The sequence below is a fragment of the Bufo gargarizans genome, chromosome 6 (genome assembly GCF_014858855.1).
Source record: "Bufo gargarizans isolate SCDJY-AF-19 chromosome 6, ASM1485885v1, whole genome shotgun sequence".
NCBI lineage: Eukaryota > Metazoa > Chordata > Amphibia > Anura > Bufonidae > Bufo > Bufo gargarizans.
This window is the reverse complement of record NC_058085.1, coordinates 276,477,846-276,492,885: the sequence shown is the minus strand read 5'-3', so window position 1 is coordinate 276,492,885 and position 15,040 is coordinate 276,477,846. Positions and strand designations below refer to the sequence as shown.

The 15,040-nt window shown below is 43.4% G+C and overlaps 1 protein-coding gene and 1 long non-coding RNA gene across 2 annotated transcripts in view; one reads left to right on the top strand and one right to left on the bottom strand.

Annotated features, from left to right (window-relative positions):
* LOC122941508 overlaps positions 1–15,040 on the top strand; it is a 132,818-nt gene that overhangs the window by 33,913 nt on the left and 83,865 nt on the right. The gene's annotated exons all lie outside the window — the stretch shown is intronic.
* The window catches only part of LOC122941507 (peptidase inhibitor R3HDML-like), a 46,683-nt gene that overhangs the window by 15,669 nt on the left and 15,974 nt on the right, over positions 1–15,040 (bottom strand). The window contains exons 2-3 of the mRNA XM_044298822.1: positions 3,037–3,155; positions 1,117–1,249 (exon numbers count right to left, since the gene is read on the bottom strand). Of these exons, the coding sequence (XP_044154757.1) occupies positions 1,117–1,249; positions 3,037–3,155 (252 nt within the window). The remainder of the gene's footprint in view (positions 1–1,116; positions 1,250–3,036; positions 3,156–15,040) is intronic.

Genomic DNA, 15,040 nt, shown 5'->3' with positions numbered 1-15,040 from the left:
GACTATTACCTGTAAAGTGAATAGCCAGGATTTTTTGGGCTACCTTGGTTGATTTTTGTATATAACAGATTCATGTTACCAGCAGTTCTATTTTTACGAAATGTATAGTTATGTCCAGTCTTTTCCCTATTTTCCTCGTTAACCCCAGCCCCCACTAAAATCCCACTGTCCCCTTCTTATAACCCACTCTCTATCTACACCAGGGATGGCCAACCTGTGGCTCTCCAGATGTTGTAAAACTACAACTCCCATCATGCCCTGCTGTAGGCTTATAGCTGTAGGCAGTCTGGGCATGCTGGGAGTTATAGTTTTGCAACAGCTGGATAGCCACAGGTTGGCCATCCCTGATATACACTATCTACCCCCTTATTAGTATGACCTCCCACCTCCCCCCACCAGATCCTAGCTTAAAAGCTTCTCCAGCCATCTAAACATTTTTTCCCCAGGGCAGTTGTACCCTTCCCATTAAGGTGCAGCCCGTCCCTACTGTAGAGCCCATAACCGACCGAGAAGTCTTCCCAGTTCTCCATGAACCCAAACCCCTCCTTCCTGCACCAGCTTCTGAGCCACTTATTTAACTCCCTAAGATCCCGTTGTCTCTCTGGTGGCACTCGTGGCACAGGTAGTATTTCTGAAAACACCAGCTTGGAGGTCCTGGTCTTGAGCTTCTCACATAGTTCCCTAAAATCGTTTTTAAAGACCTTACATCTCCCATTGACTTTGTGAGATTCTGTAAGCTGCCTATTCATAAGTATTGCAGTCATTCTATGTGCCACATGTGCAAGTGGTGGAGGACTGGAGGCCCACACTTGCTTGATGCCCACCAGGGGATTTATTTGTACTCCTTTGGGCCAGTCTGAGCCTACCAGTGTCACCCTTTGCATTGCAAAATCTGGTGACCTTCTGCAAATTTCAAACTCCATACTGCAGGTCAATTTCCGAACAGTGTTCATGAGATTTTTTAAATCTTATCTACTTAGCTGGTAACTGTATTACGATGGGGATTTCCTTAACAAAATCCGCGCTGAAATTCCTCAAATAATATGCACCGTGTGCATATAATCTTAAGGGGCATCAAGAAAACCAGTGAATCAATGTAACATATGTGTAACATACCTGTGTATAGTGGGTGCAGACGGACCCGCTGCATTTACTAGGACAGCTGGGATTACATTCTCGCGGGTAAGGAAAGGAGTAATGCTGCCTCTCGTCGTGCCATGCTTTTACCAAATCTACTACAGATCTATACCTGCAAGACAAATTCATACAAGATTGAAGAGGATTCACTTGAGACTCTGGGTGCTACAGCTATCACTGCACCCTCTATAGGTACAAACCTTAAAGACTGGAATACACAATAAGCCTCATCTGTTTTGAAATGTCAACTCCCAACATCCAACAGACTGCCATTGTCAAGGCACTCAGGGAGTTGTAGTTTCATAACAGCTGAAGATCCACAGGTTCCATGGGAAAGTAGTGTGGGGGTGAATTGACTCTCAGAATAAGACTGAAAACCCTCATCATCCGTCTGGTCAGGTCTCTCTGAGGATAGCTGCAGAATTCACCGCCACTCTGACTGCATCACTATTTGCTTTCCTCTATTTACTTATACAGGGAGGACAAGCTGGAACACTGATAGTCACAGGTGCGATCTGATGGTGGATTTAAAGTGGTTGTCCCAAAAGTTAAATAGGTTTATCTGGGAATTTGATATTGATAGGTTAGCAATATTAGATCGGTGGAGGTCTGACTCCCGGCACCCCCACTCAACAGCTTTATAAAGAGGCTGCGGCAGTCTGGGAGCGCTTAGGTCTCTTCCTGGTCCAGTGATGTCACTGTACATCGGTCACGTGGCCTAGGCACAGCTCAGTCCCTTTGTAAGCAGTGAGGAGGATGATCGCTCACCAGAGCTTCTGTGAGTGTCCTCTTCAAACAGCCGATTTGGATGATAGGCCATCAATATCAAATTCCTGGATAACCCCTTTAAACGTATCCTCAGACCAAAGGGTATGGATTAATAGAATACAAATTTCATAAAATAAAAATTATTTCATTAAAATGTTGCTTAGTTCCATAATGTAAGCCCATTTCTGCTATGGGCAACAAGGTAGTTTTTCTGTGAGATGGCTGTGATAAATTTGGCCTACTGTGTCTCTTTAATCGATGGGGGTAGTAAGTGACAACTGATGATTTGGGCAGTGAAGTAAGATGGTGTTTAGAGCAGTTGTCACAGTAGTCCTACAAATCACTGAGGTAAACATTAATTGCCAGTCATGGGACTTTCTCTTTCATAGATCTGATGGGTCGGTGGTTTTAAGAAGGAAAGAAACCATTATCACCGATCTGGGTACCTGTTCAGAGCCTTTAAATGGCCATGAATGTTGGTTAACTCCACACTTGGCAACTCTCCCAGAATGTCCGTGAGGCTCTCGGAAAAAGGAGAGACCTCATGGATTCCTGGAAGAGTTGGCAAATCTTCCAAGTGACAGAGAAGACTACTGGCACCTACCAAAGATTTTCCCCTAGCTGGGTGTGGCACTGGGGCAAATAACAAGCAAGGGCTACAAAGGCCAAAGGGCTGGGGTCATATAGGGGTATTTCAGGAAATTAAATGGGCATGGCTTGGAGAAAGGGGCATGTCTAGCCCCATACATTTTATGTGATGCACACCACTCTCTCCTGGAGATATCTTGGCAAGTATGGTTAACCCTTGTCACTGTTTATCCTCTTATTTCATGTATCAACCATTGCATTAATATTCCTAACTATTGGGGAGCTATTGATACATCATTTCCAATTGATACACAATTTCCAGAGGTGTATCAATAGGGTTGTAGAGTTAGCTCCCGTAGCAGGGGAATGGTGTCTATACATAAGAAGACACCAGTATTATAAATGGCACATGGTAGGTGGGAGAAACCTTCACATATATTGTAGTGTGCACAGGGGCATCAATTGGTCACACTTCTGGCCAAAAAGTTATATGACTGGATCAAAAATTGACTCCTATGTTTAGCTATGTGGAAAATGAACTACCTTCCAGAATGGATGGAGAGATTCTGACCCACATAGCGCATGAGCTGGTTAGGTCCGTGGTCCCATTTGCACTGGTTGGCCCATGACTCAGCAGACTTGGCTAATCGTTCATCCCACACCTTTATGAAGGAAATAAATTAGAACACACATTGGTTAATAACAGATGTTATACAGTTGTGTTCAAAATAATAGCAGTGTGTTTAAAAAAGTGAAAAAAAAACCTCAAAATCCTTCTAATAGCTTTTATTTCCATACACATTTGTGTTGTTCCTCAAAAAAAATGAATATTAGACTGTTCAAATAACTAGCAGTGTTTGTAATCTTCTTTACAAACTAAAACATTCACTTTATAAACTGAAAAATGTTTGAAGATTTAGCTTTTCTTTAAATCACTTAACTAATATTTAGCTGTATAACCGCTGTTTCTGAGAACTGCTGTACATCTGTGTTGCATGGAGTCAACCAACTTCTGGCCCCTGTGAACAGGTATTCCAGCCCAGGATGATTGGACTACATTCCACAGTTCTTCTCTATTTCTTGGTTTTGCCTCAGAAACTGCATTTTTGATGTCACCCCACAAGTTTTCTATTGGATTAAGATCCGGGGATTGGGCTGGCCACTCCATAACGTCAATCTTGTTGGTCTGGAACCAAGATGTTGCACGTTTACTGTTGTGTTTGGGGTCGTTGTCTTGTTGGAACACCCATTTCAAGGGCATTTCCTCTTTGGCATAAGGCAGCATGACCTCTTCAAGTATTCTGATGTATTCAAACTGATCCATGATCCCTGGTATGCGATAAATAGGCCCCAACACCGTAGTATGAGAACATCCCCATATCATGATGCTTGCGCCACCATGCTTTACTGTCTTCACAGTGTACCTTGGCTTGAATTCAGTGTTTGGGGGTCATCTGACAAACTGTCTCCGGCTACTAGACCCAAAAAGAACAATTTTACTTTCATCAGTCCACAAAATGATTTTTTAGGCCAGTCAATGTGCTCTTTGGCAAATTGTAACCTCTTCAGCACATGTCTTTTTTCAACAGTGGGACTTTGCGGGGGCTTCTTGCAGATAGCTTGGCTTCACATAGGCGTCTTCTAAATGTAACAGCACTCACAGGTAACTTTAGACCTTCTTTGATCTTCCTGGAGCTGATTGTTGGCTAAGTCCTTGCCATTTTGGATATTCTTCTATCTATTCGAATAGTAGTTTTTAGCTTTCTTCCACGTCTTTCAGGTTTTGGTTGCCATTTTAAAGTATTTGCGATCATTTTAGCTGAGCAGCCTATCATTTTCTGCACTTCTTTATATGTTACACCAAATATTATTTTTTCAGTGGTTATTTCCCTTTGACCTCTCACCCATAAGGTTTCCACATCCTCACCATCCGAACCCACAATTGCCTCTTTCACACTTGTCTTCAGATCACTCCTCACATACATGCACACACCACCACCTTTTCCTAAATAGTGTAAAACCCTCAATATTAACAGCCCAGTCATGCGAAGAGTCCGACCATGTCTCAGCCACACCAACTACATCTCTGTGTTCTTCTAGTACTATAGCCTCCAGCTGCTCCATTTTGCTAGCTAGACTTCTGGCATTTGTGAAAATACATTTTAAATTACTATTACCTGTAAAGTGAATATCTGGGATTTTTTAGGTTACCGTGGTAGACTTTTGTATGTAACAGGTTCTTGTTACCAGCAGTTCTATTTTTCAGAAATGTATAGTTCTGCCCAGTCTTCTCCCTATTTTCCTCGTTAACCCCAGCCCCTACTAAATCCCCACTGTCTCCTTCTATAACCCACTCTCTATCTACACCAGGAATGGCCAACCTGTGGCTCTCCAGCTGTTGTAAAACTACAATTCCCACCATGCCCTGCTGTAGTCTTATAGCTGTAGGCAGTCTGGGCATGCTGGGAGTTATAGTTTTGCAACAGCTGGAGAGCCACATGTTGGCCATCCCTGATCTACACTATCTACCCCCTTATTAGTATGACCTCCCACCTCCCCCCAAGATCCTTGTTTAAAAGCTCCTCCAGCCGTCTAACCATTTTTTCCCCCAGGGCAGTTGTACCCTACCCATTAAGGTGCAGCCCGTCCCTACTGTAGAGAAGTTGTCCCAGTTCTCCATGAACCCAGGTATGAGAACGTAGAAATATGCATAATGATCCTCTTTTCACTGCAGCTAGTAGACAGCTAATAAAATAGCTTTCTGCCCTGCTTGTCAGGGGAATACCAGAGCCTTAGCATTAGCATGGCAGTATAACTAAAGAAAAGTGATGAGCAAACATCTTGAAATTTGTTTCAGGTTTGATTTGAATGAATCGGTCACCAGATTTGATTCGAGTAAGAAAAAATTGGGCCTGTATCAAAAGTGCTCAGGTTGCCATAAAAAGTTGTGTATGATACTATGGGATTTCCTTAACTCTTTTCAAGCACGTTCATGCCAAGGCAGCACTAGTAATGTCAAAGTGACATATATGGCTATGGGTAAACGCATGTTTGCTGGTGGTAACAAATAGCCTTAACAGCCAAAATACCTTGGCTGGTATTTATATACACACAAGGGTATCAAAAGAAGCAATGGCTGGTGTAAACAAATGGTCTAAAAATTATCCCATTTTTAGAAAGTAGCAACAGATTATTTTGACAAAATATATTTTGTCAAATATGTCAAAAATGAAGAAGCAATGGCTTTTTACAAAAGCTGTCAAAAAATGATTCCTGTTTTGGGAGCAGATTTAGGTTTGTTGTACTGTGCAGGGTACAGTTCCCAGCAGCAGAACTACAGTGTGGAACATAATGGAGCTCACGGTAGTTAGAAACGTTGAATAAGAAGTAAAACTCCAAAATCTTTATTAGGTTTGCATTAAAAAGAGGAGGGACCTTTATATCATCAAATAATTACAGACCGCCGCTTTCTCAGTATTGTAGCATCTATAAACCAGAGACCGCGATGGCTAATCCAAAACGTACAAAAAATTGTCAGGTTAGTCTTCTAATTAATCCTTAATCCCTGACAATTATATGTACGTTTTGGATTAGGCCTCTTTCAAACTTGCGTTGTCCGGATCCGGCGTGTACTCCACTTGCTGGAGGTACACGCCGGATCCGGAAAAACGCAAGTGTACTGAAAGCATTTGAAGACGGATCAGTCTTCAAAATGCTTTCAGTGTTACTATGGCAGCCGGGAAGCTATTAAAGTCCTGGTTGCCATAGTAGGAGCGGGGAGCGGGGAGCGGCATACTTACCGTCCGCGCGGCTCCCGGGGCGCTCCAGAGTGACATCAGAGCACCCCATGCGCATGGATGACGTGCCATGCGAACACGTCATCCATGCGCCTGGGGCGCCCTGATGTCACTCTGGAGCGCCCCGGGAGCCGCACGGACGGTAAGTATACTGCTCCCCCGCTCCCCACTACACTTTACCATGGCTGCCAGGACTTTAGCATCCCGGCAGCCATGGTAACCACTCTAAAAAAGCTAAACGTCGGATCCGGCAATGCACCGAAACGACGTTTAGCTTAAGGCCGGATCCGGATCAATGCCTTTCAATGGGCATTAATTCCGGATCCGGCCTTGCGGCAAGTCTTCAGGATTTTTGGCCGGAGCAAAAAGCGCAGCATGCTGCGGTATTTTCTCCGGCCAAAAAACGTTCCGTTCCGGAACTGAAGACATCCTGATGCATCCTGAACGGATTTCACTCCATTCAGAATGCATTAGGATAATCCTGATCAGGATTCTTCCGGCATAGAGCCCCGACGACGGAACTCTATGCCGGAAGACAAGAACGCAAGTGTGAAAGAGCCCTTAGCCATCGCGGTCTCTGGTTTATAGATGCTACAATACAGAGAAAGCGGCGGTCTGTAATTATTTGATGATATAGAGGTCCCTCCTCTTTTTAATGCAAACCTAATAAAGATTTTGGAGTTTTACTTCTTATTAAAAGTCTCTAACTACCGTGAGCACAATTGATACTGGAACATAATACCCGAGTACCCCTTTTTTCAGTGAACTGGAACATAATGGACAAGGCAAGAAATGTGTGTCTGTGAAGAGATAGTAGTAGTTGCAACAGCAGGACAGTATATTCTGTAGATTGGGCTGATACACATTAATAAAAAATTGAGTACTATAGCTTTTAAATATTGCTGTAGAACTGTAAATGGATAAATTCAATCACACACTTACAGTCCCGATCAAAAGTTTAAGACCACTTGAAAAATGGCAAAAAATCATATTTTACATTGTTGGATCTTAACAAGGTTCCAAGTAGAGCTTCAACATTCAACAAGAAGAAATGTGAGTGAGACAAAACATTTTTTGAGCATTCAATTAATTGAAAATAACGATTAAACTAAAACAGGCTGTTTTTCAGCTGATCCAAATTTTAGGACCAATGCCTTTAAAAGCCAAATCTGTGCAAAGATGTGGATTCATTGTCATGTTCTGTCAGGTAGTCACACGTTGTGATGGCAAAGGCAAAAAAACTCTCCCTTTTTGAACGTGGTCGGGTTATTGAACTGCATAAGCAGGGTCTCTCACAGCGCGCCATCGCTGCTGAGGTGGGACGCAGTAAGACAGTCATTTGGAATTTCTTAAATGATCCTGAGGGTTATGGAACAAAAAATTCAAGTGGAAGACCCAAAAAAATGTCATCAGCACTGAGCCGGAGGATCCAATTGGCTGTCCGTCAAGACACTGGACGATCCGCAACCCAAATTAAGGCCCTTACTGGTGCTGACTGCAGCCCCATAACCATCAGACGGCATCTGAGACTTAAGGGCTTCAAAAACAAAAAACGTCTTCAAAGACCTCGTCTCCTTGAACGCCTCAGAACTGCTCGTTTGGACTTTGCAATAGAGCGCCAAACATGGGACATTCAAAGGTGGAAGAAAGTTTTATTCTCTGATGAGAAAAAATGTAACCTTGAAGGTCCTGATGGTTTCCAACATTACTGGCATGACAAGCAGATCCCACCGGAGATGTTTTTTTACGCGCCACAGTGGAGGGGGCGCCTTAATGGTCTGCGGTGCTTTTTCCTTCAGTGGAACAATGGAGCTTCAGGAAGTGCAGGGGCGTCAAACGGCCGCTGGCTATGTCCAGATGTTGCAGAGAGCATTCCTCATGACTGAGGGCCCTCGTCTGTGTGGTAATGACTGGGTTTTTCAACAGGACATACAGTACACAATGCCCGCAGGACAAGGGACTTCTTCCAGAAGAATAACATCACTCTTTTGGCCCATCCTGCGTGTTCCCCTGATCTAAATCCAATTGAGAACCCTTGGGGATGGATGGCAAGGGAAGTTTACAAAAATGGACAACAGTTCCAGACAGTAGATGGCCTTCGTGCGGCCGTCTTCACTACTTGGAGAAATGTTCCCATTCATCTCATGGAAACGATTGCATCAAGCATGCCGAAACAAATTTTGGAAGTGATAAACAATAACGGCGGAGCTACTCATTACTGAGTTCATGTTTGGAAGTCGGATTTCTGTTTTGGGGGGTTTAGTTTTTTTTTGGAGGTGTGGTCCTAAACTTTTGATCAGCTGAAAAACAGCCTGTTTCAGTTTATTCGTTGTTTTCATTAAATTGAATGCTCAAAAATTGTCTCACTCCCATTTCTTCTTGTTGCATGTTGAAGCTCTACTTGGAACCTTGTTAAGATCCAGCCATGCTAAATATGATTTTTTTGCCATTTTTCAAGTGGTTTTAAACTTTTGATCAGGACTGTACTATGCTGACCCTATTCAGTGGTGTTGCCAGGGAGGGCTACATCACGCTATGCCCCCCCCATGTGCCTCCCCAACTAAAATGCCCCCCCAAGTGAGCCGCCGCAGTCGGGCACAGGGAAATGAGCGCTTCCATTGCACTCATCTCCATAGTCATCTGCCTGTGCTGCGGCGGGGCAGGAGAGGGAGAGGCGTGTCCCTTCTCCTTCCTCTGATAGACTGCAGGCACTGTATGGCTCATCGCGCCGCCTGAGCCATACAGCACGGGACACAGGCCGGAAGAGGCCTGCAGCACATCGCTGACATGGAGGTAAGTATAAGTGTTTTGTTTTTTTTACTATAGTTTTACAGGCATATTAGGGGGGCTCTTGTTACTGGCACATTGGGGGGGCTTATTACTGGCACATGATGGGGGGCTTATTACTGGCACATGATGGGGGCTTATTACTGGCACATGATGGGGGGCTTATTACAATACTGGCACGTGATGGTGGGGCTTAATACTGGCACATGATGGGGGCTTATTATTGGCACATGATGCGGGGGCTTATTACTGGCACATGATGGGGGGCTTATTACTGGCACATGATGGGGGCCTTTTACTGGCACATGATGGGGGCTTATTACAGGCACATGATGGGGGGCTTATTACAATACTGGCACATGATGGTGGGGCTTATTACTGGCACATGATGGGGGGCTTATTACTGGCACATGATGGGGGACTTATTACTGGCACATGATGGGGGGCTTATTACTGGCACATGATGGGGGGCTTATTACTGGCACATGATGGCGGGGGCTTATTACTGGCACATGATGGCGGGGGCTTATTACTGGCCCATGATGGGGGGCTTATTACTGGCCCATGATGGGGGGCTTATTACTGGCACATGATGGGGGGCTTATTACTGGCACATGATGGGGGGGCTTATTACTGGCACATGATGGGGGGGCTTATTACTGGCACATGATGGGGGGCTCTTGTTACTGGAACATTGGGGGCGCTCTTATTACTGGCACATGATGGGAGGCTTATTACTGGCACATAATGGGGGCTTATTACTGGCACCTGATGGGGGGCTTATTACTGGCACATGATGGGGGGGATTATTACTGGCACATGATGGGGGCTCTTATTACTAGCACATGATGGGAGGCTTATTAATGGCACATGATGGGGGGCTTATTACTGGCACATGATGGGGGGTTATTACTGGCACATGATGGGGGCTTATTACTGGCACATGATAGGGGCTCTTATTACTGGCACGTGATGGGGGGCTGGGCTCTTATTACTGGCACATTAGGGGGCTCTTGTTATTGGCACGTGTTGGGGGGCTCTTGTTACTGGCACGTGATGGGGGGCACTTATTACTGGAACGTTATGGGGGCACTTATTACTGGCACGTGATGGGGGCACTTATTACTGGCACGTTATTGGGGGCACTTATTACTGGCTTGTTATTGGGGGCACTTATTACTAGCATGTTATTGAGGGCACCTATTACTGGCACATTATTGGTGGGCACTATAGGGGCATCTACTGAGGCCACAAATAAGGGGTATTTTATATGGGGGGCTCTGTACAGTAGCATTTTATACTGGGACACATTATGGTGGGTACTATGGGGAACGGGGGAGAGGAGTACTATGGTGTCATCTATGGGGGGCACTAAGAAGGGGTATTTTATACTTGCAAATCATGGGGGACACTGAGGGCATCTACTGGAGCATGATATATGGGGCATTTTATACTGGTACATTATGGGGGGCACTAGGAGGAAGTGGGGAGAGGAGCACTATGGGGGCATTTACTGAGGGCAGTATATAGGGGTATTTTATACTGGCACATTTTGGGGACATTAGCTCAACTGGGGGCATTACAAGGGGGTATTTTTTGCACTGTCACATTATAAAGATAATTATTTCTACTGGGGGGGGGGGGCATTATGGTGGGCTTTATTACTCCCCCATGGTATGATCCCGTAGTAGCAGCAGCAGCCTCTCCCTGCTCTGTGACCCCTCTGCCCCTTCTCCAAATCCTTATTATGAAATCTTATTAGGATAAAGCACAACTTCAGCTCCGCCGAGCCCCCGGCCAAGTGTTGAAGTGGTGTCCGAGATCCCCAAGGGCCAAGCCAAGTAACTGTAAGTTTTCATGTGAAATATGTTTATGTAATACAAATATAGCCTACACTGTGCCACACAATATACCGTATACCTCTACACCCTGCCACACAATGTACAGTATACCTCTACACCACTGTGCCACACAATGTACAGTATACCTCTACACTGTGCCACACAATGTACAGTATACCTCTACACTGTGTAGTCTGTTCTATTAGCACCCTTGTTCTGTGGCGGCGGACAGAAAATAATCTGGAAGTGCCCCTCCCGAGACCAGGCTCTGGATCCGCCACTGGTCTGGACCGCTCACAGGAGTGTACATTTCTTCTAAACTGTAATCCGTATGCTCTGACCTGCAGAAATCAGCACTCGCTCGGTAGCAACTAACAGGCAGTACCTGTAGGCTGTAGCCTGGCCCTGTTACCGAAGCTAGCCAAGTGGTGTAAGGTTAAGGTACTAGTAGAGATGAGCGGCCGCTTAATCCTGATTTAAAGTTAAAGTTACTGCAGGATATGGATTACAGTTTAGAAATGTCAAATGTACACTCCTGTGATAGGCGGGGAGGGAGATCTGTGGATGACACTGTTATAGGGAGGCGTATCTGTGGATGACACTGTTATGGAGGGGGAAATGGGGATGACACTGTCATGGGGTGGATCTGCGGATGAAACATATAGCATAAGATGCAATATATGGTATGTGTCATCCACAGATCCCCCCCATAGCAGTGTCATCCACAGATCCCCTTCCCTATGAAAGTGTCATCCACAGGCAACAAGGATATGTTGAAATCTGAGTGATTGTTTTTTATTTTTTAAACCACAGACAGCAGGACTTTTCTTCCCTTTTGCAGTTTTAGGTATTGGGTAAAGTATCGCAGCATTTCTAAGCGTACTTGTGTAAATGTATCGTTGTTATAGCTGCCCCCCCTACTTTTGTCCTGGCCCTCAGTGTGCCCCCCCAAAATTTGAAAGCTAGAGACGCCACTGACACTATTATGGACAAGCTCTCCTGCCATGGAACCATACTGTACTGTCTGCTCTGTAAAATGGTGGAATGATTTGTTCAAATTGAATCAGAAAAGTTTACAATGATACCCCATATGTATAGGTTCTTTATGTCTAAATAGTATAAAAATAAATTTTAACTTTGAGAGAATTTTTTTTTTATATCACCATATTCTGACCCCCATAACTTTTTTATACTGAGCTGTTTAGGGGGCTAATTTTTTGCGGAACAATCTGTACTTTTAATTGACACCATTTTGGAGTATGTGTGACTTTTTTATCACATTTTATGAATTTTTTTTGGGTAAGAGAAGCAATGAAAAATTGCAATTTTGACCCTTTTTTTCAGTTACGCCATTCGCCGTATTGAATTTTTTTTCTATTTTAATAGTATGGGCATTTTTAGTCGCGGTGATACCCATGATGTTTATATTTATTGTTGTTTAGGTATTTATTTTTTAATTTTACGGAAAGGGGGCGATTTAAACTTTTATATATTTTTTTAATTTTTTTTAATTTTTTTGTGATCATTATGTGCCTCATAAATGAGATTATAAAAAAAAAATTAATTTTGGTTTATCAGGAATTTATTATTAGTTTATTTTTCTTTCTTTTGCTTTTGATTTCTTATCCTGGCCTTATTCAAACTGTAATTCCTATTTTGGCCACTTCCTTTCTGGAAATAACACTGTGAAATGCAAATGCACTCCACGTGCATCTGGTCTTGGCAGCTTGGTGGAAGCATTTGCTTTTCACAGCGGCGTTTCAAAATTCAAATTTTCTAGCTGATTAGAATATACGACACCCCATGTGGTCGCCTTGACTACTCTGGCAAGTAACTCCCATGATGGGCATCATCTGTAGGGATTAATGATTAATATGTATTGATTTATGGATATGAGAGGTGGGAGGAGAGGCAGGAATGGATATGAGAGGTGGGAGGAGAGGCAGGAAATAGAGGGGAGGAGTCTGGAGGGATGTAACCTTTTTAAGGCGCTAAGTTTGAATAGTACATAGACACCATTGATCTGATAGCCCATAGGGACTTCTGTTTGGAGGAGATACCAGGATGGGGAACAGAATCATTGTATTATTACCGGTTGGTCTCCCATATATTGCAAGTGTCCCCTGAAGAACCATGGCAGTACTGGGGAAACGCAGCGCTGGGACCTGTTTTCATCAACCTTTTTGTTTTGGACTGATTTTTAACAATATTTTGTTTTGGGAATAACAACCAATCTTGAGGGCAAGGGCAGGGGCTTAAAAGGGTTTAGCCACCAAGAGGTAGGGTCCCCCCTTTCGGGGCAGGTGCTCTGCCTGTAGGCAGGATGAGATCCAGGAACAGAGTAGGTATAGATGTTTTATTCCCACAAACCTGGAGAGAGTTATTTGGGACATATCTTATGTCAGTAAACCGTGAACAAGAAGGACACAAACTGTCCTACCTTCTATCAACAAATCGTGAGTAAGAAGGACATTAACTGTACCGCCTCTTGATATACCTACCTGAGATATTGACTCTACGTAGATGGTATATTGAATATTTGTTAAGGATCTAAGATTATATTATCATGAGGGGTTTTTCAAAAGACATTTTTTTAAATGCTTGAATTCAATAAAAGGTATATTTTAATAATGGAGGTAAATACTTTAGTTTTTGTGGTTTAATACTCCTGATGATTATTCAATATTATATATTTTCTTTTGGTTTTGAAGTTTTAGTAGAGGGTTATGGCTGTTTTTTTGAAGGGACCAATAAGTGCAGACCATTGGCTAGAGGAAGTGGAGGAGTTTTTTTCCCGAGAAGGAAGATGTTGAATTTGGGGGTAACACTCCAACATTGAAGGTGGTATTTAAGGAGCTCTATGATAGTTACAAGGAGAACCTGAAATCTTGGTGGGAAACACGCACCCTGGAAAACTATATTAAGCACAGAATAGTACCAAAATGTTTGAGGGGGCGAAGTATCCCTGCTGCAAGAGATCGGTCACAAAAAACTCCTAAAGAAGTGGGAAAAGGAACTTGTGGACAGCTCAATTCGATTTATGCAATTGTTACTGGAGGAAGAAAATGAGATCCTCAAGAATACCTGTAAAAAACAAAATAGTCAGATTGAACTAGCCTTGACATATAGGGGTGACCTAGATTTCAATAGAAGGGAAACAATCTTACAAACATCTGTTGAATGTTTCCAAATGACACTCAAGGAACGGAAACATAAACAGTTTATTAGGGAACTCACTACCTTCCGTGAAAAAGAGCATTTGATTTCCTTAAGGAGGATAAAAGAAAACAAGGATTATTCCACCACTGTAAACCCCCAAGTAGAGGACGTAATAGGGGCAATAGGGGTGGAAAATGGCCCAATCGAAATCAAGGGAGATTACATGGAGAAACCTCAAAAGCCTCAAATGGATCCTCATTGGGTGGCTCCTCTTCCAATTTTTTATCAAGAGGAGGGGGGAATCAGACAGGTCCACCTTACTACCTAAGGAACAGGGATATTCAACAACGAGAAGACAAAACACAAATGAATGAAAATCAAGTGGTTAATCTTACAAGGAAAACTCTTTCCTCCAATGAATTACGAGTACTCTCCAAGGGCTTATCGTTTGTTCCAACTGTCAACTTTGGCACTTTCTCCTGGGTGAAGGATATTAATTTATTTGTACGCAGGTTAAAGTGGTATAAATTCTAAAAGAATAATGACAGATAAGAATGTGCCAAATTGGGCATCCACCTAGATTGTTTGGAAGGTACCAGAATTTTAGAATGATTAATGAGGGAAGAACAGAGAGTTGTAGGACAGGGTCCGTTTACTGATTTAAGCATGAAAAGTAAAAGAATGTCACCACAACATGATACTTCCGCTATGGACATATTTTGTAGGTTAGTGACACAACAACTTGAAAAAATGTCCACGAAAAGAGACTAGTGTTGGTCGCGCACCAAAGTGCTGAGGTTCTCGAGTAGAACCCCTTGGGATGCTTGGGTGTTTTACCGAGCACAATGGAAGTCAATGGGAGAACCCGAGCATTAAACCAGGCACCCCTGCTCTGAAGAGGGGAGAGTGTCTGGATCAGAGGAAAAGGTCAGAAATTGATAGAAACACCACTGAAATGGTTCA